This window comes from Sordaria macrospora, chromosome 6 (genome assembly GCF_033870435.1).
Source record: "Sordaria macrospora chromosome 6, complete sequence".
Classification (NCBI taxonomy): domain Eukaryota; kingdom Fungi; phylum Ascomycota; class Sordariomycetes; order Sordariales; family Sordariaceae; genus Sordaria; species Sordaria macrospora.
In genome coordinates, this window is record NC_089376.1 from 3,842,780 (window position 1) to 3,859,944 (window position 17,165).

Sequence of the window (17,165 nt, forward strand, 5' to 3'; positions counted from 1 at the left end):
GAAGGAGTCACATGGGTTGGCAATCTCAACGAACCGCCGCACTTTCTGTGTCAAAGCCAACACCTCATTAGCTCTCTTGATGCCACTACTCCTGATCAAAGATCTGTCTTTGACCAAAGGTGAATTCGTCGGAAGACTCAGTCGATGGCCCCATCACGGCGTCACAGTTCTTTCTTCATGCTGGACACTCGAGTCTTTCCAATCGCGCACGACAGGTGTTTCCTTTGCGTTCTGCTCCAACAGAGAACGTCCAGTGTCAGCTACACGAACAAGTCGAAAAGTTGAAGCCTGGTTTCGGTAGAGTACTCATCAAGCGCTTTGTGTATCCATCTCCGGATCTGGCTGATGACCCATCTTAAAGCGCTCGAGCATCATCCAACGCCAACAACCAAGGCGTTATATCCCTTCATGTTTACAAGTGGAGTGGATTTGCATGATCTGGTTGGTGAGGCCCCGGGCGTCTAATGGATGGCTTTGAGATCTGGTACGGCGTTGCTAAGGTAGATGTCGTGGACTCGTGGTGGATTCTCTTGTTCGGTGAATCTTCATTGTCGTTGATGGCTGTACGCTGTGAGGTCTGCTTGTAAAAGTAAAACCCAACGATGGCTCATTGTTTGTTGGATTCTCGGTTGAAGTCCGATACTTACCTGGGAACCGGTTCCAACGCACACTTGTTGGCTGGTGCATAGGTATGAATCGAGACGATAAGGGGCACAGCGCTGACGGATTCGGATGTTAAAGTTACGGCGCGGCGCAATGAGGATACGTACTTTGTGAGAACCATTGAACTTGGATTTCAGAAGCCATGATGGGATTTGGACGATGGATGATAAATGGAGAAGTCAGTGTTTAAGGAGTGACTGACGAGTGTCCGCCTGGCCTGGTTAGGATTTCAGGTCGAGCCTGCATTCCCGTGACATATACAGATGTGTAGTTATCAAATGCTGCGCATAACCGGTGCTGTTACTGTTAGTGCAATAACGGCGTCACGATTGCATGTGCCAACAACCGCCACCACTCCAAACTGCAAGAACCACCAACCAACATTCCAAATGAATGTTACACGCCAGGAAAGCGTCACATTTGCAGAATTCCTGGAGAAGTCTGTTCGGGGTAAATCTGCCATGGCATATTTTCTTTTTTTACTACAACTAAGTATCATCCTGTCACCGCGCCCTGGTTCCTCTCTGTTTTAGAAGTCACATAACGGACAGGACGTGACTGCACCAGGTGGTTAACGTGTGGCTCGTTCATTCTTTGTCTAGAAGTCTATCCATTACACTGATCACCAAGGTAAGATACGGTTCTAATTTTTGCTCATACCAACTCAACAGTACTTCAAGTCAACGCCGTTCCAACCGGCCAACTTCCTTTACCAAAGTCAACATCAGAGGACCAAAAGTCCCAGACTTTTCCACCCACCTCCGCTTTGTGCTTTTCTCCTTAAGTGCTCTCGCATTCTTCTCCTCTACCTCATCCCCCCTTCTTCACCTTTATCCCCCTTACTCTCTCCCTCATTTCCCCTTCCTCACCTCTCTCTCACACCATCTCCCCTTCACCTCCCATTGTCCACCTACCCATCAACCCTAACACCCCCAGGCAGCACTCCCCCCTCCAACACCCCCTCCCACTGCTCCCCCTCCCCTGTTACTTTCTGCTCCAACTCCTCCACCAGATTCATCTCCTCGCTACTCTGCAGAAACTCCTTGAACGTCTCACAAGTCTCGATCCGTCCACCATTATCCCCACAGCTCTCGTCTCTCAGCGCCTTTTGCAGGAGGTCAACGTCCCACCCGTTGAAGAAATCGGCGTGGTAGCCGTACCCGGTTTTGTCGCCGTTGGAGAAGACGAAGGGTTGTTCTCCTTTATCATACGGTGATTCCGGAGAAGTGAGATTGCGCAGGTGATTAAAAGCGTCCACAGCCCAGGTCATTTCGTACAGTAACGCCGGGATACGGAAGGGATGAGTGGGGGGACATTCGCCTGTGTCGCCGCGCGAGGGGTAGGCGACGTGGGAGCCGTTGTATGCTGATTTTGGTGCTGGTGTCGTTGCTGTTGAGTTACCGTTGCCGTTACCGTCATCGTCAGAATCAGAATCATCATCACCACCCTCAAAACCCCCCAACCCAACCCCATCCCAACAAGAAGGAAACCTGATCCGTATCTGCAATCCCCCATCACAAGTCCTACCAGGAAACCCACGAAACGGGTCCAGCCCCTCTTGCCCATCCGTCAACAAACAAATAAACTGAATCCCCCTCTGCTCCACACTATTTTCGTCATACGTCCTCCGGGCCGAATCGCCTGCTATCATCCTAAACCCCTCAGGAAAAGCCAACACTTCTTTACCGGCGCAGTAATCGGTCCAGTCGAGCCGTTCCTGGTAATACACATTTATTCCCCCGACTTGCTGCACGGACTCGAGCGAGCCGTTGGCGTGCCGGAAGTACACGGTTGGCACCCAGTAGTTGGATTTGTCGCGGGAGACGGCGCACGTGGTGCGCACGTGGTGGGCTTGGGTTTGGGCGTAGGTGAGAGAGAAGTTGAAGGCGGAACCGCCCATTACTGTGTGGAGGTGGGCGGAGGGAAGGCCGGGGGAGATGATGGGGTCGAGACGGTCGATGGTTATGGGCTTGCCGCAGCCCATTACAAAGAAGGCTTTGATGGAGGGTTCCTGGCGGATGCAGGTTGATATGTCTGAGGGTTGGGCGGCGGTGGCGGCGGTGGATACTGAGGTGCCCGTGGCGGGCAGAGGTAGAGGTTGGGGGGCTGCGAGTACCGCCGAGGGGACAGCGAGGAAGCATGTTAGCCAGAGGATACCACTGAGTGGTATCATCTTGGACTGTTGGATTGGGTTGGTAAAGTAGTGGCTGAACTGAGTGTGTAGAAAGATCGTTCCGTTGCGAGCGGTAAAACAAGCAAGAGGGAGGATAGAAGTGAGCTCGACTGGTAGGGAAAAGGAAAGCAAGACGCAGAAAGATTTGCAAGATAAATGATCTTGATTTAAACAAGCTGGACATTGCCACGCCGAGACAACAGGAAACATGAAACAAATGACAGGAACAGCATGCATCACGGTTAGACACACTCGAACACTATGAAACGATGTGGCTTGACCGTTGAGTATGTTGGTAGCCATGATGTTTGTGTGTGCAATATTAAAACCCGTTTGTCGTCGGATGGACGACACGGCAGAGATCCGCGGAGACCAACAGCCAACGATCCGGGTCCAGTCGATAACGAGATCTGAGACGGCTGGGCTGGGGGTCATTTAAACCACTGCCCCATGTTCTTTATCACGCAGCAACCAACTGAACTGACCGATAGTTGCCCGCAAAAGAAAGCAGTCGCATCGCATCGCAGAATCGTAAGTGGGATTGGGATCGAAAAGGTGAGTGTGAAACATTCCGTCAACGCCAGTGTTTTGTTTGTCCCTGTCCTTGATAATGATCATGATATATCACATATTCCGGTAATCGTCGTCGCTGTTTCAACACTGACGCACGCTACAAGTTTCGCTTGGGCTCTCGTCGGCGCAAGCCAACCACAAACACACCCGTTCATTTCTTCATTCGTCTATTCCCATATCATACAAGAGTCGTCGTGTGGACTGTGATCCATGAATCAATCCGCATTCGCTCCCGCCATCTGGGGGCCGGGACTCGGCCTCGTGGGGGTATTAGAGTACTGCAGTACAGCGGGTCGAACTCGGAGTCGAAGTCTAAGTAGTCGGTGTCGCGTGAAGGAGAGGCGATGGATAGCGTATGTGCATTTATTGCCTGTATATGGTCGTCGAAGGTTAGTTTCGGAGATACAGACAGGACTGTGACACTATGGGTATAACGAACACAACGAGCATCTCGCCCCAAGAGCTGGAGAGGAGGGCGACGGCAGCCTGTGGTGGAAAGGTATGTTAGTATATCGGACCATATATGGATGGATGGCTATGGAGCAGATAGGGTCGGGGATCGGGGCCCGTGGAAGAAAGACACTCACGCCGAAGAAGGCGATGCTGCGGACGACGGAAGCGTTCTCAGCAGAAGTGAGGGAATCGTAAGTAGAGCGGATGAAGCCCTTGGACTTGCGGCTGCCACCGGGGCGCTCGATGTATCTGGCGGAAGGCATGGTGATTGAGTGTCTGTCGGGGGGTTGTCGCGATAACGGGGCTATCGGTTGATGGAGTTGGGAACTGGAGGGACCGTAACTGACGCCGTTCGCAATCGCGGACTGCTGGAACCTCGAATGGAAATTTTGGGACTTCCTGGCAGGCAGAAGTGCCAGCGGCAGACATGGATGGCACGTGCCCCTGGCCTTGCTTTATCGGAGGATGCTTGGCACCGTCATTTGGCTGTTATCACTTACACCGAGGTGAGTCCATGAGAGACACCTTTCAGGTTGAACAATGAAGGCTTGGAACTGATGGATCAGTATGGGATGTGTTACTGTTTGACCTGTTTCAAGGTCAGTCTTCTCATGTTCAGCAATGATCGTGATGTGGAAAGGATTCAACCTTCAATCACTTTTGTTGACTGGCTCCCCTTGCAGTTCCCCGGCAGGCAGGCCCTGTGAGGGGTGGGGTTCTGGTGCAGGTCCCACTTCCCCCGCTGTTTGTCACTGCTCAATCCACTCGTCATGTCATGCATTGTCATGTGCTGGAATCTGCCACTGAACTCTGGGCTCTCAACTCTCACCACTTGTCACCTTCTGCCATCGCAACCATTGTCATCCCACGCCATCCTCCCAAAGCCTACCTCTAGTTCTAGGTACTATAAGTGCTTCTCGTCGCCAATTGTCTCGACAAACACCACCCACCACCACATCCTCGATACGTCATACACCAATGGCTGAAAACGAACGCTCCGTTTCCCCAACTGCGCCAGCTCCCGGTGGCTTCGTGCCTCCCACGATCCCTTCCAACTCGTTACCATCTCCAGCACCCAGTTCAGCATCAGCGGCCGCCGCCTCCAACCTTCCACATCCTCGCCGAACTTCTCTTCGCCCCGGATCCATCAAGGAGGATAAAGTCCGTAATTATGTTTCCGACAAAATGCTGCACATCAGTCGCCGATATGTCAAGCACTTTGCCATTCCCGATCCCAGCGACGAAATCACCGGCTACAAGTCCATGGCCGAATTGTGCAAAGACCTGGACGACGTGATAAATATCATATGGCTATCTGGTACTCGTGAGTCCAATACAGCCTTCGAGTTTCCTCCTCGTGCGTTGTTGGTACTAACGTCCCTCTAGCCAGCCTACAAATTCCCTACCTGCTCAACATCGCAAGCGAATTCACCACCTGGCTTGAAGGCTTCCCTCCATCGCCATCAGCCACCTTCTCGCTACTACGAAAACTCGACCACTGCTTCGCCAGTCTCCTATTCGGTTATGACATCGACACCCAAGAGACACTCCCGGGCTTTGAAAATGGCCTCCGAGCCGGTCTCTCCCGAACCGACATGGTCCGCTGCAAGAGTGTTATAGAGCGCACCCGCGTGCTAGTAGTCGAGGTCATGTCGAAAGAGCCAGCCGACGAGGACCAAGATGGTGGTATTGGCGGTCCAGGCATCCAGACTCCAAAGCCGGACGACGATACAGACGTCGAGGCCGAAACTGATGCTACACACGACATGATGAACGATTTCAATGACGGGGATGATGACGAAGACGAGCTTCTCCACATGAATGTCGCCAAGGTATATGAGAACACACTTGTTAAGCTGGGAGATATCCTAGGAGATGGGGGTGGCGTGACGACAATTCCCATGTCTGTGGATTGATCTGGCCTGCGGCCATACGACCACTTAGCATTTTTCGGTGCTTCCAGAGATGGAGAGGTGTCTGTCACCAACTGCTTCCTCGCCCGGGGTAACAATGGATCTTGTTAAGGTCTTTGTCGAGCCTGCGCCCACAACAAAGGGATGAATGCAGACAACAAGCCGTTTACTGAAAGACCGAGCCGGACATCGGATATCGGAGCTTGCCACTCCCCCAGTAGATGGATGAGTAGCTCATCATCCCAATATTCATGACCGTTGCGATGCTCGCCGGAGATCATCACAGACGGTATTAATGGTTTCATAAATCCACGTCGAACTGGTAAGCAATTCTCATGTCTCGGCTGGCAGGAGGGGCTATTGTTAACCCGAGTTCGCTCTTTACCAGCTCTCGGTGCAGAGAAGATTGTACCGTTTGCGGAAGGTCAGGACTATTTCCTGATATTTGGAGACTTTTGGCTTTGAAGGTTTTGGTACTCTACATTACTGGTAGTCTAGCTGACGCGCTGGCCGAGGTGTTCAAAGGGGTTTTTACCGTGAAACGCGATTGGATCGTAGATTCATGGAGGATTGGAGATAACAGACGCTGGGTTGGTTCATGGCCTCTGTGTTCAGGTACAATCTTCCTAAGCATGGAAGCCTATTATCCCGAGCCTTTTTAAACAACAAGACCTCTGCGCTTTCTGGTGGTTATATGTTGAAAACAACAAACTGGAAACATGGAATCATCTCGATGCACAAGACCCTACAAGTAGCTGTAAGGCGTGCATGACTTGTCCCGTAGAGGGATTAGCCGGTGGGGCGATTGACATGCATGCCACTGTGAATGCGGGGGAGTCCGCGCCACGGGCAGCAGGGGAAAGCTCCAGGGCGGGGGAGGTGGCCGAGGCCCCTTGACCTCGCCCGGTCCTTCCTCACTCGGTCCTTTCCCTGAGCCAGATAGAGGAAATATGGACGAAGGGGCAAGATGAACCGAACTCAACATCCATTCCTGAGTAGAAGGGACCGAGTTACATGTGCGACTCTAACACCTCAAGACACAACCACGACAACAACAAACAGTGGGAACCAAGAACAGCCGACGGGAACAACCACGGGAGTAGGCCGAAGGGACGGAACTGCTGAGAAATGGCCAGTCCAGCACGCAATACGTATTGGTAATTGGATGGCCAACAGAAGAGCATGATGGAGGGTTGCCTCTCCCGTTCGTCGACTTTCATCTTCGATATGTTTCTCTCTTTCCTTCTTGGCGACGTCTCGAGGTTACGCGTTCCAGTTCCACTTTTCCTAGCTGACGCCAGTTCACATGATTACTCTCTCTACTCAGGCATAAATTCGGGCCTTTACGGTCAATTATCAATATATTCAACTCGAAAGTCATCGAGGTTCTTATCGCCATGTTTGCTTGGAGACTGAGCTTCGTCGTTTCGTCCACCAAAGATTGTTAACCAAAAAGGGGAAGAACATCTACCTGCCAATCAGAGGAAAGGGATACTGCAGCTTACGCTCGATTGATGGCCAAAGCAGAGGAAAGCGCATCCCGTCACATCATGCGGCTTTACCACCTTCAGTTCGGTTTTCTATCCGTGTCTAACCATTGCTTCCTGCCCGCCCCTTGTATGTGTACAGTTGCAGTGAGATGCAGTTCCAGTTGCCATCCCTGTGCGTGTTTGTGTTGTGCGGGGTTCGAGCAACGGGAAGGTCACGGGCGGCACTTACATGCAATTTTTCAAGGAGTAAATACGTTGTAATTACGGTATATACACGTCCAGGTGTCAGGGCATCTTCGATTACTGGAGGATGGATCAAGAGTCTAGGAGTTAGAGAGGATTCGAAGGAATCACGGAGGACCAAAGACCTTCTGAGATTATCGCTATACAAGGCGTTTATCATGAAAAAAAAGATAAAGATATAAAAAAACGACTTGGAGGGGATCTGCTGGAGCCAGGGGCGGAAAAGACTTCGAGTACGGTGTAAGTACCTTACATTACATACTTACAGTACGATGCATCTCCTTCTAAGGGTTCACCGTGATGGAAGCCGGGGATAAGTAGGTACTACAAGGTGGATGGAGCAATCATGATCCGAGAAGCTCACACACCTTCAGGGACAGGAGCAGTGACGAGAGACGAGCGGGGGGCGGGGTAGGAATAATTCCTTTGTGTTCCTTCTCTGCGACTTCATATCAACCTCGCCTCTCCCACCCACACCCTCCATTACGGAACCCCTCTCTTTACTAATACGGAGCTTCCCCTCTCCGATATCTTGTGTTTTCTCTCTTCTGCTTCTTCCCTTTTCCCATTCCCGTTCATCGCCTCCTCGCCTGTTCAGCTCCAACGTAAACAAGGAGCTTCAACTTGGAATCGATATTTCAACACCAAAAAAAGATAAACACCACATCAACCAAAATGTCCGAGTGCCCCGTCCGCAAGTCCAACGTCGGTGGTGGTGGCACCAGGAATAACGACTGGTGGCCCGAACAGCTCAAGCTCAACATCCTCCGCCAACACACCCCTGTCACCAACCCGCTCGACAAAGACTTTGACTATGCCGCTGCCTTCAAGAGCCTCGACTATGAAGGCCTCAAGAAGGATCTCACCAGCCTCATGACCGACTCCAAGGACTGGTGGCCTGCTGATTTCGGTCACTATGGCGGTCTCTTCATCCGCATGGCATGGCACAGCGCCGGCACCTACCGTGTCATGGATGGCCGTGGAGGCGGTGGTGAGGGCCAGCAGCGCTTTGCTCCTCTCAACAGCTGGCCCGACAACGTTTCTCTCGACAAGGCCCGTCGTCTCCTGTGGCCCATCAAGCAGAAGTACGGCAACAAGATCTCGTGGGCCGACTTGCTCCTCCTTACTGGCAACGTGGCTCTCGAGTCCATGGGCTTCAAGACCTTTGGATTTGCTGGTGGCCGTCCCGACACCTGGGAGGCTGACGAGTCCACATACTGGGGTTCCGAGACTACATGGCTAGGCAACGAGGACCGTTACGCCGAGGGTCAAGAAGGCCCCAAGGGACATGGTGTCGTCCAAGGTGACGAGTCTAAGAAAGATCACAAGGACATCCACACTCGTGACCTGCAGAACCCCCTCGCCGCGGCCCACATGGGTCTCATCTACGTCAACCCCGAAGGCCCTGACGGCATTCCCGATCCCGTTGCCTCGGCCAAGGATATTCGTGTCACCTTTGGTCGCATGGCTATGAACGACGAAGAGACTGTCGCTCTGATCGCTGGTGGTCACACTTTTGGCAAGACCCACGGTGCCGGTCCTACTCATCACGTCGGCAAGGAGCCAGAGGCAGCCCCCATCGAGCAACAAGGTCTCGGCTGGGCCAACAGCTTTGGTCAGGGCAAGGGTCCCGACACCATCACCAGTGGTCTCGAGGTCACTTGGACACCAACCCCTACCAAGTGGGGCATGGGCTATCTCGAGTACCTCTACAAGTTTGAGTGGGAGCAGACAAAGAGCCCTGCTGGTGCCAACCAGTGGGTGGCCAAGAACGCTGAGCCCAGCATCCCGGATGCCTATGACCCCAACAAGAAGAAGCTCCCAACTATGTTGACGACCGATCTGGCCCTGCGCATGGATCCCGCCTATGATAAGATCTGCCGCGACTTCCTTGCGAACCCAAACAAGTTCGCCGATGCTTTTGCCCGCGCTTGGTTCAAGCTTCTTCACCGTGACATGGGCCCGCGTACTCGCTGGATTGGTCCCGAGGTCCCCTCTGAGGTTCTCCCATGGGAAGACTACATTCCTCCCGTAGACTACCAGGTCATTGACGATAACGACATCAAGTTGTTGAAGAAGGAGATTTTGGCTACCGGTGTTGCTCCCAAGAAGCTGATCTTCGTTGCCTGGTCCTCGGCCTCGACCTTCCGTGGCTCCGATAAGCGCGGTGGTGCCAACGGTGCCCGTATCCGTCTTGCTCCTCAAAACGAGTGGAAGGTGAATGATCCTGCTACGCTGCGCGAGGTCCTTTCTGCTCTCGAGTCAATCCAGCAAAAGTTCAATAACAGTTCGAGCGGCAAGAAGGTCTCGTTGGCTGATCTCATCGTTCTCGGTGGTGTCGCCGCCCTTGAGCAGGCTTCTGGCCTGGTGGTTCCCTTTACCCCAGGCCGCAACGACGCCACTCAGGAACAGACGGATGTGCACTCTTTCGGTCATCTCGAGCCTTATGCCGACGGCTTCCGCAGCTACGGCAAGGGTACCGAGCGCGTACGCACTGAGCAGTTCCTCATTGACCGTGCCTCGCTGCTCACCCTCTCGGCGCCCGAGTTCACTGCCCTCATTGGTGGTCTTCGCGTGCTAGAGGCCAACTATGATGGCGGATCCCATGGTGTTTTGACCAAGACTCCCGGCAAGCTTACCAACGACTTTTTTGTCAACTTGTTGGACACCAACACGGCATGGAAGAAGGCGGATAATGAGGGTGAGTTGTTCATCGGCTATGACCGCAAGACCCATGATAAGAAGTGGACTGCCACCAGGGCCGATCTCATCTTTGGATCCCACGCTGAACTTCGCGCGCTTGCGGAGGTGTATGCTTCAGTGGATGGCGAGGATAAGTTTAAGCGCGACTTTGTGGCAGCTTGGCACAAGGTGATGAACCTGGATCGATTCGACCTCAGGCAGGAGGGCCGGGGCCAGAACACGCCCAAGCTTTAGGAGGCTGATCGAGTACTGCTGTACAGCAGAGAGCTGCGTTGGCGGATTGCTTGGATGGAGGCTGATCCGGTGGAAGAGTCGGCTCCTTTGTTTGAAAGGGAGGAGTACAAAAGGAACTTGTTATGGTTCAAAAGAACTTTGGAGGACCTTTTGGAATGGAGGGAGTCTGGTTTCGAGATGGGTGCACTGCCGCGTCCGGAAAATCCAGAGAGGGTCCGCCAGAAAGAACTGGAGGCAAAAGAAGAATCGAGACGAATTGAAATGTCATTGATAGGATCGAAGTTAGCAGTCAAGATGTCCTGATTAGTGGTGGATGAAGACAGTAAATATCAATGAAATCCGCATTACGTTTTGTCATGTTGTTATGTCATCCGCTCGATGAACTTTTTCGTACATTGATGTGTTAGTGTTCCTGGACTCAAAAGGTTGAAGCTGGGCGATTCGATTACAAGTGTTGGGCCGCGTTTACGCTATGGGCAACACATGATTTACACTGGCAATAGGCCTCGGTTTGCCCTCGGATCAATGGTTTTGGTGGACAGTTAGGGCATTGCTCTTAATTTTGTATGCTAGACTCACCGGTGCGGCTCGTCTCATGCCCTACGGGAAGCGGAAGTAGACGTTAAAAATAACAACAACAACAACAAAAAATCAAAAGGTTGATTGCTTGTGCGTAGAAATGCGAGTTATGGTGCTAACTCTAGTACCGCCAGACTTGCAGGTTCTTTGTTAGGGACTCATCTCATACAGTTGCCCCACCAATCCTGACCTGAGTGTGTCTTCCTCTTTTTCCGACCGGAACGAACGGTCACTCCTCAATCAGTCATCAAAGGTCGCGTGGAATCCATCCTTGAATGAAGAGACAGGTGTAAAGGTGTCGGGACTTTTTTTTGTACCGAGTGACTAAGTGACTACTGATTAATGACGAGGGGGGGTGGAATAGGTTGAGGTTGAGGTTCAGGTTCAGGTTCAGGTCCAAGTCCATTATTGGTTCACTCGTTAGGTTGAGACCCAACAACGTTTTGGTGTTTATTCATTGACTTTGACGTTGATGTTGGCGATGACTCCAAAACCTTGACTTGCCAGCACTCAGCAGGGCTGCTTTCAGCCTCTTTGTTCCGTTCGCGCCGGCTGCTGGCTAGGTAGGTAAGGTACATACGTGGGACGCGCGTATGTTGTGACGGCACGCAGACGGGTATTGAGACAGACGGGAAAAACGGGAGTAGACTGGACAACTGGACAACTGGACAATTAGGACGGGGAGTGGTGAAGGGCTCATGTAGGTCATATTCCAGGCTCGAGCAACGCAGCCGCTTGCTCTGTCTTGCTTATTGGCCGACCAACTCTCCTCCCTCCTAGAATAGACCAGCAGACAGGTTCGCAACGAAAGTTAAAGTCTTAAAAGTACTTACTCCTGACGAGGAGGGAGACGGGCCAGGGGTATATATGTATGCTGGGATTGGCAAGTGCAAGACCGGAGGAAATGCATAGACGTTTTTTTGTTTTTTTTTCTTTCTTTCGCACACATTTGATTGCATGTATATAGGGTGGAATAAATCCTTAGCAGGTCTGGTTATTGGCATTTTGATGGGCGATGGGAGTGGTGGAGGGTGAGTCGTGAGTGAGGGGGATTAGATGAGACGAGATGACGAGGAGGGGAGGAGGGGAGGGGGACGAAAGTGTACAAAGGCCGGGGGAAGGTTTCAGTCTCTCGGACGGAATGTTCGATGTTCACTTTGGTGAAGAAAATGGGGCAAGTCGCAGGCGGTGTTAAAACTTGATTTTGACCGAGTGACTGAGTGACCGGAGTGACTGAGTGATGAAAGGGGGGGCCGGGTGACAGTCATTGTGAGATGAGCATGTGTTCTTGTTTTATTGACATTGATGCTGAGACCTTGACTCTGAGTGTGATTTCGTCCTCACGTTGGCGGGACCCGCCGGTCCGATAATTCTTTTTGGAGGGGAGCGCAGGCGGGTCGAGCATTGCGCGTTGTATTGATGTAGCTGCTTTGATAGTATGAACCTGTTCCTGTGAGCATTTCGTCATCAAACCGAGACTCTTTTGAGCGCTGAGAGTCTTATGACTTTGTTAGCCTGAGTCTTGACTTTGTTGTTGTGCCGGCATGATCAAATTGCTTTGTACCAGCGCCAGACACCACCATCATCATAGACCTGGTCTTTGTTCTCCTCATCCATAATGACTGACCTGCCGATTCAACACCTGTAATCCCAAATCACCAAACGCCCGAGCCTGTTATTTCCACAACAGCATGGCCAGGTTATTGACAACAAAGGTGTCTGTCGATGATCACCAAAACATCACCTTGTGTTTCGCCACAAAGTCCTTATAAAGGAGTGTCAGAGTGCTAACTCTTCCGCCCAAACTGCCATTTTCGTTCACAAGTCTTCCTGCAAACCAAGTTCTCCACAGAACAAACCCCTTTGCACAGGAAGAACGCTGATCTCTCCGGAAGTAAGAGTACAGCCAAGTCTCGGTCAAAATGCCTGGCCACCGCACCCCAATCAAAAGAGAGCGCGGCAGTCCTCCTGCCGACGACGACAACGACGATGACCGTCACCGTCACCGCAATCGGTCCCGATCCCCTTGCCGCGATAAGGTCGATAAGGGCAAGGGCAGGCTCAAGCGCAAAAAAGAAGAAGAAAAGCTGATTGTGGTTCGCAAGCGCATCAAGGACGACGACAACGAGCGCGAACCCAAGCCGACTGCCCCGGATTGGCTGGTGCAAATCGCCCACACCATAATTGGCAGGGAGAACCGCAAAAAGTACAAGTACAGCCTGGAGAAGCGCGGCGGATCCGGCTCTGGCTCTGGCTCTGGTAGGGACGGGGACGAGGGCGGATATCCTGAAAAGAAGCATCCGAAGGTGTACGACGGTCAAGGTAATGTTCACTTCCTCGTACCCGATGGTAACGGCACGTATCGGATGGAGGTGGACGATTCGACCGGCCCGGCGCGCACGAGGAAGGCGGAAGCCAACGCTGAGGAGCTGATGAAGGTGCCGCATGATATCCTTGATGAGATGCGCAGAGAGGATAAAAAAAGGGAGAGACTCCTGATGAGCTATGAGAAGTATCCGGGCTTCAACCATGGCGCGGAAACCGTGTCTGAGCGCTACATGCGCACTACGGGCCAGAGTGAGAATCCTTAGGCGGGATCCACGCAGTGTCAGAGTGATGTTCAAGTACCGGGTCAAAGGACGATGAAGGAGACGGAATTGGAGAGGCAGGCAAGGAGGGAAAGGGACAGTTGGGACAGGCACAGAAGGAATAGGGAAGAAGAAGGGAATCGGGAAGATGGGAATGATCAGGGTAAGGAGGAGAAAGGAATATTGATCAATGGAGAAAGGTGTGTTAAACAGAAGCCACGGGACTCGCACTCCTTACACAGAGAACCGCCTGGTTGGTCCCCTCCTTCTGTTGCCGCTAAGAGCACTCATGGTGATGACCTTGAGGGAATATGGCAACTAAGGCGGTTTTTAGCAAATCTTGGAGGGAGGATGCATGTGGTGAACAATCCGGTTACCAGTAGCCAAGAACCCGAGCGAAGGATGAAGGCAGAGGAGCCAGGCTTGACTCATTTGTTGAGGTTGTTTCCTGGGCTGAGCTTTGGCAACGACTCTGTTCCGCCGCCGCCACCACCACCGTCTTCTAGTCACTCTCGTTCATCCAGAGGTTTGAATCGCGGACGAACTATGCAGAAGAGAAGATACGCGACGAACAACACCGCCGAGGTGATGGCGGAATTTAAGGCATCGCCAAATCCGTTTCTCCAAGCATATCAAGAGAAACATTCTTGGAGGAATGAACGACCTTCAGGGGTCGAATATGCTGAGCGTCCAGCTGCATCTACCTACACCAAGGCTTCATACCCTCAGTCTCACCCCCCTCATCCAACGGTCGAGACTATTCCCGAGTCGGATGCTAGCAGCGACTATCAGCAAGAGTATACAACTGAGGATCCGACCCATGGCATTTATCGAGTTCCCTCCTACCGCATGAATTCTCCTGAAGACCCCTATCCGCCACAAAACCCCTCCGCTCCCAGCGCCAACATGCGTCGTCGTCGTCGCCGGGGTCTCGGTGAAGAGTTATCAACCGTCCCGGAGAACTGGGGAACATCGGTGGATGGACATCGTCGCCATCCCTAGAACGGATATGACGATGTTTTCCCGCCGCGTTGGACTGAGGAGGACAAGGAGAGGTGGAGAAAAGAAGAAGAAAAGAGGGAAAGGATCAAACTTGAAGCCAGAAAGAAGGTTGAATTGCAGAGGTTACATGAGCAGAAATTGAGGGACGCGGACGCAGTGAGGGAGTTGAACTTTCAAAAGGGAAGACCGTTCGTTCAATTTCAAGGCTAGTCGTCTTCATTCCTTCCTGTCCGTAGCAATGAGGGGTTCTTTCACCTGCCGTTTCTTATCAGCCAAACAGCCAAAGGTGCAATGTCTGGCAGGGCGGATACTTTCCTCGTCCGTCCCGTCTTGTGTTTGCCATTCCGTCTCCTCCTTTACACATCATTCGTACTGTCCGGTCCCGTCAACACCCCCTCTAGGTAATTGAATCGCGACAGAACATTTCTTGCTGTCTCTCCTTATCGCAATGTACACCCTTCAGTTGGACTTGATCAATCGTATGTTTTACTTTCATTTTCCCAGCCCGGTTCCAAAGATGGCGACCATGATGGAAATCTCGGCAAGCCGACACTTCAAAGTCATAAAAGCAGCCACGTCAGACGAACTCGAAGAATCACCGTCAGGTGTTTCCAATTTCCTAGCTAAAAGAGCGAAGGTACGTCAAAACGCCAGATCATAAATCCAAAATATTCCCAGTCCAAATTCGTCATGACAAGTCGTAACAATTTCCCTCGTGTCCTTTCCAGCAGTTCCAAGACCCAAACATCATCGGAGAGAACCCAGGTCCCAATCCTCCAAGCATCCAATGTCGTTGCCACGTCTCCCTTCCTCATCTCTCGCCAAAGCTCATTGTGCTGACCTCTTCCAGGCGGTCGCTTAGGCTTTGTCGATGGGGATCACGTAGTCCTCGACCGAACCACGCTTGTCAATGGGGATAATGTAGTCTTCAACCGAACCACGCTTATCGATGGGGATCACGTAGTCCTCGACCGAACCACGCTTGTCGATGGGGATAATGTAGTCCTCAACCGAACTACGCTTGTCGATGGGGATCGCGTAGTCCTCGACCGAACCACGCTTGTCGATGGGGATCACGTAGTCCTCGACCGAACCACGCTTGTCGATGGGGATCGCGTAGTCCTCAACCGAACCACGCTTGTCGATGGGGATCGCGTAGTCCTCGACCGAACCACGCTTGTCGATGGGGATCGCGTAGTCCTCAACCGAACCACGCTTGTCGATGGGGATAACATAGTCCTCAACCGAGCCGCGCTTATCAATGGGGATAACATAGTCCTCGACACCACCATGACGCTTATCGATCGGGATCACATAGTCCTCGACGGAGCTGCGCTTCTTGTCGATGGGGATGGCGTAGTCTTCGACGGCACCGTTGCGCTTGTCAATGGGGATCACGTAGTCCTCAACTGAGGACCTCTTGTCGATAGGGATCACGTAGTCCTCCACAGAGCCACGCTTATCGATGGGGATGACGTAATCCTCGACGGATGAACGCTTGTCGATTGGGATGACATAGTCCTCGACGGCATTGCTCTATGTACCCAGTCAGGTTAGTATCAGTCAATTTCAAGTCATGAGCCTGCTGTCGTGAGAGACTGACCTTGGCAACAGGAGCGGCAAGGACGCTAACGCAGAAAGCTGCGATCAGGACAGAACTCGAGTACTTCATGATTGCGGTTGTGTGCCGACTGGAGGTGGTTGTGGGGACAGTTTCAAGGGCGTAATAAGTCTAGGCGTCTGTCTTTTGTCTGGTGATAAGGCGTGTGTGACTGAGTAATTGCTAACGACTGGACTGTCAGGACGATTCCATGATCACTTATACCCAAAAAGCTTTGCTTCATTCTTTGCCGACTCCAATCGTGGCGCCTCCGACTCAGCTTAGACCGCTTCAACAAGCTCCTCGCCAGATAGCGTCTCGACCATCACGCTGTCGATCCCGCGAGCCGAACGCAACTACAAGCGCCGCACAAAACGGAACGCTTTCCAGATCCGCTTCGAGGATCAACCACCAAAGAATGTGCTTTCGAGCCGCTGTACACAGCATCCTCGTTGTATTCGTCAAAGTTACAGCGCATGTCGTGAGCATGGGTTTGAGCCGCGCCTGCAAAATTGGGTGCTCATGGTAATACCTGGGGAACATCATTTTCACCAGACTCCCTCACGTCTACCATCAGCCTGACAACCCAAGGTACGTTCTAGTGGATCCGTCGATGTAAACATTGGATTTGCTTCTGATTGGTGCACGTATTTTACCTCGCTTTCACCCTTCGTCTCGCATTTGGCGCTGCTCAAGCGCCGCGCTTCTAGTAATTCCTAACATCAGGTTACTACCATCAGGCTCAGTAAGCCAGCGCCTCGCTCCAAGCAACAGCTATGGTGGAAGGGCGCTCGAATTTGCCAGACTGTCACAGTTTGAGAGAGAATCCTGAGGTCAGGCGGGTCTCACTACCTCGTCGAGGCGGACGGCGTCACAGTCCGATTTTCCCATTCCATTAGCGGTGTTTTAAGCGCCCCCCCCCTATGATTCCATTGGAAGGCCTATTTTCCT

At 52.2% G+C, this 17,165-nt stretch overlaps 7 protein-coding genes across 7 annotated transcripts; 4 read left to right on the forward strand and 3 right to left on the reverse strand.

Annotated features, from left to right (window-relative positions):
- Positions 1 to 1,211: 1,211 nt before the first annotated feature.
- SMAC4_09032 (uncharacterized protein) lies at positions 1,212 to 3,271 on the reverse strand (the record flags this gene model as incomplete). The annotated part of the gene is made up of 1 exon (XM_003343938.2): positions 1,212 to 3,271. The coding sequence occupies one exon, from the start codon at positions 3,269 to 3,271 to the stop codon at positions 1,574 to 1,576; it is 1,698 nt and encodes a 565-aa protein (XP_003343986.2). The 3' UTR covers positions 1,212 to 1,573.
- Positions 3,272 to 3,485: 214 nt separating this feature from the next.
- SMAC4_12086 (uncharacterized protein) lies at positions 3,486 to 4,252 on the reverse strand. Its single transcript, XM_003343939.2, has 3 exons — positions 3,997 to 4,252; positions 3,849 to 3,895; positions 3,486 to 3,779 (listed from the first exon to the last, which is right to left on the reverse strand). Exons 1-3 carry the CDS (start codon positions 4,123 to 4,125, stop codon positions 3,773 to 3,775), a joined length of 183 nt encoding a protein of 60 aa, XP_003343987.2. The 5' UTR covers positions 4,126 to 4,252; the 3' UTR covers positions 3,486 to 3,772.
- A 565-nt stretch (positions 4,253 to 4,817) lies between these two features.
- On the forward strand, positions 4,818 to 6,093 carry SMAC4_09033 (uncharacterized protein). The gene is made up of 2 exons (XM_003343940.2): positions 4,818 to 5,186; positions 5,249 to 6,093. The coding sequence occupies exons 1-2, from the start codon at positions 4,841 to 4,843 to the stop codon at positions 5,776 to 5,778; spliced, it is 876 nt and encodes a 291-aa protein (XP_003343988.1). The 5' UTR covers positions 4,818 to 4,840; the 3' UTR covers positions 5,779 to 6,093.
- Positions 6,094 to 8,183: 2,090 nt separating this feature from the next.
- SMAC4_09034 (uncharacterized protein) lies at positions 8,184 to 10,788 on the forward strand (the record flags this gene model as incomplete). The annotated part of the gene is made up of 1 exon (XM_066090883.1): positions 8,184 to 10,788. The coding sequence occupies one exon, from the start codon at positions 8,184 to 8,186 to the stop codon at positions 10,443 to 10,445; it is 2,262 nt and encodes a 753-aa protein (XP_065947597.1). The 3' UTR covers positions 10,446 to 10,788.
- A 2,158-nt stretch (positions 10,789 to 12,946) lies between these two features.
- SMAC4_09035 (uncharacterized protein) lies at positions 12,947 to 13,615 on the forward strand (the record flags this gene model as incomplete). Its single annotated transcript, XM_003343942.1, has 1 exon — positions 12,947 to 13,615. The coding sequence occupies one exon, from the start codon at positions 12,947 to 12,949 to the stop codon at positions 13,613 to 13,615; it is 669 nt and encodes a 222-aa protein (XP_003343990.1).
- Positions 13,616 to 13,963: 348 nt separating this feature from the next.
- Positions 13,964 to 14,614, forward strand: SMAC4_09036 (uncharacterized protein; the record flags this gene model as incomplete). The annotated part of the gene is made up of 1 exon (XM_003343943.1): positions 13,964 to 14,614. The coding sequence occupies one exon, from the start codon at positions 13,964 to 13,966 to the stop codon at positions 14,612 to 14,614; it is 651 nt and encodes a 216-aa protein (XP_003343991.1).
- An 858-nt stretch (positions 14,615 to 15,472) lies between these two features.
- SMAC4_09010 (uncharacterized protein) lies at positions 15,473 to 16,386 on the reverse strand (the record flags this gene model as incomplete). Its single annotated transcript, XM_003344368.2, has 2 exons — positions 16,218 to 16,386; positions 15,473 to 16,150 (listed from the first exon to the last, which is right to left on the reverse strand). Exons 1-2 carry the CDS (start codon positions 16,284 to 16,286, stop codon positions 15,473 to 15,475), a joined length of 747 nt encoding a protein of 248 aa, XP_003344416.2. The 5' UTR covers positions 16,287 to 16,386.
- Positions 16,387 to 17,165: the final 779 nt, after the last annotated feature.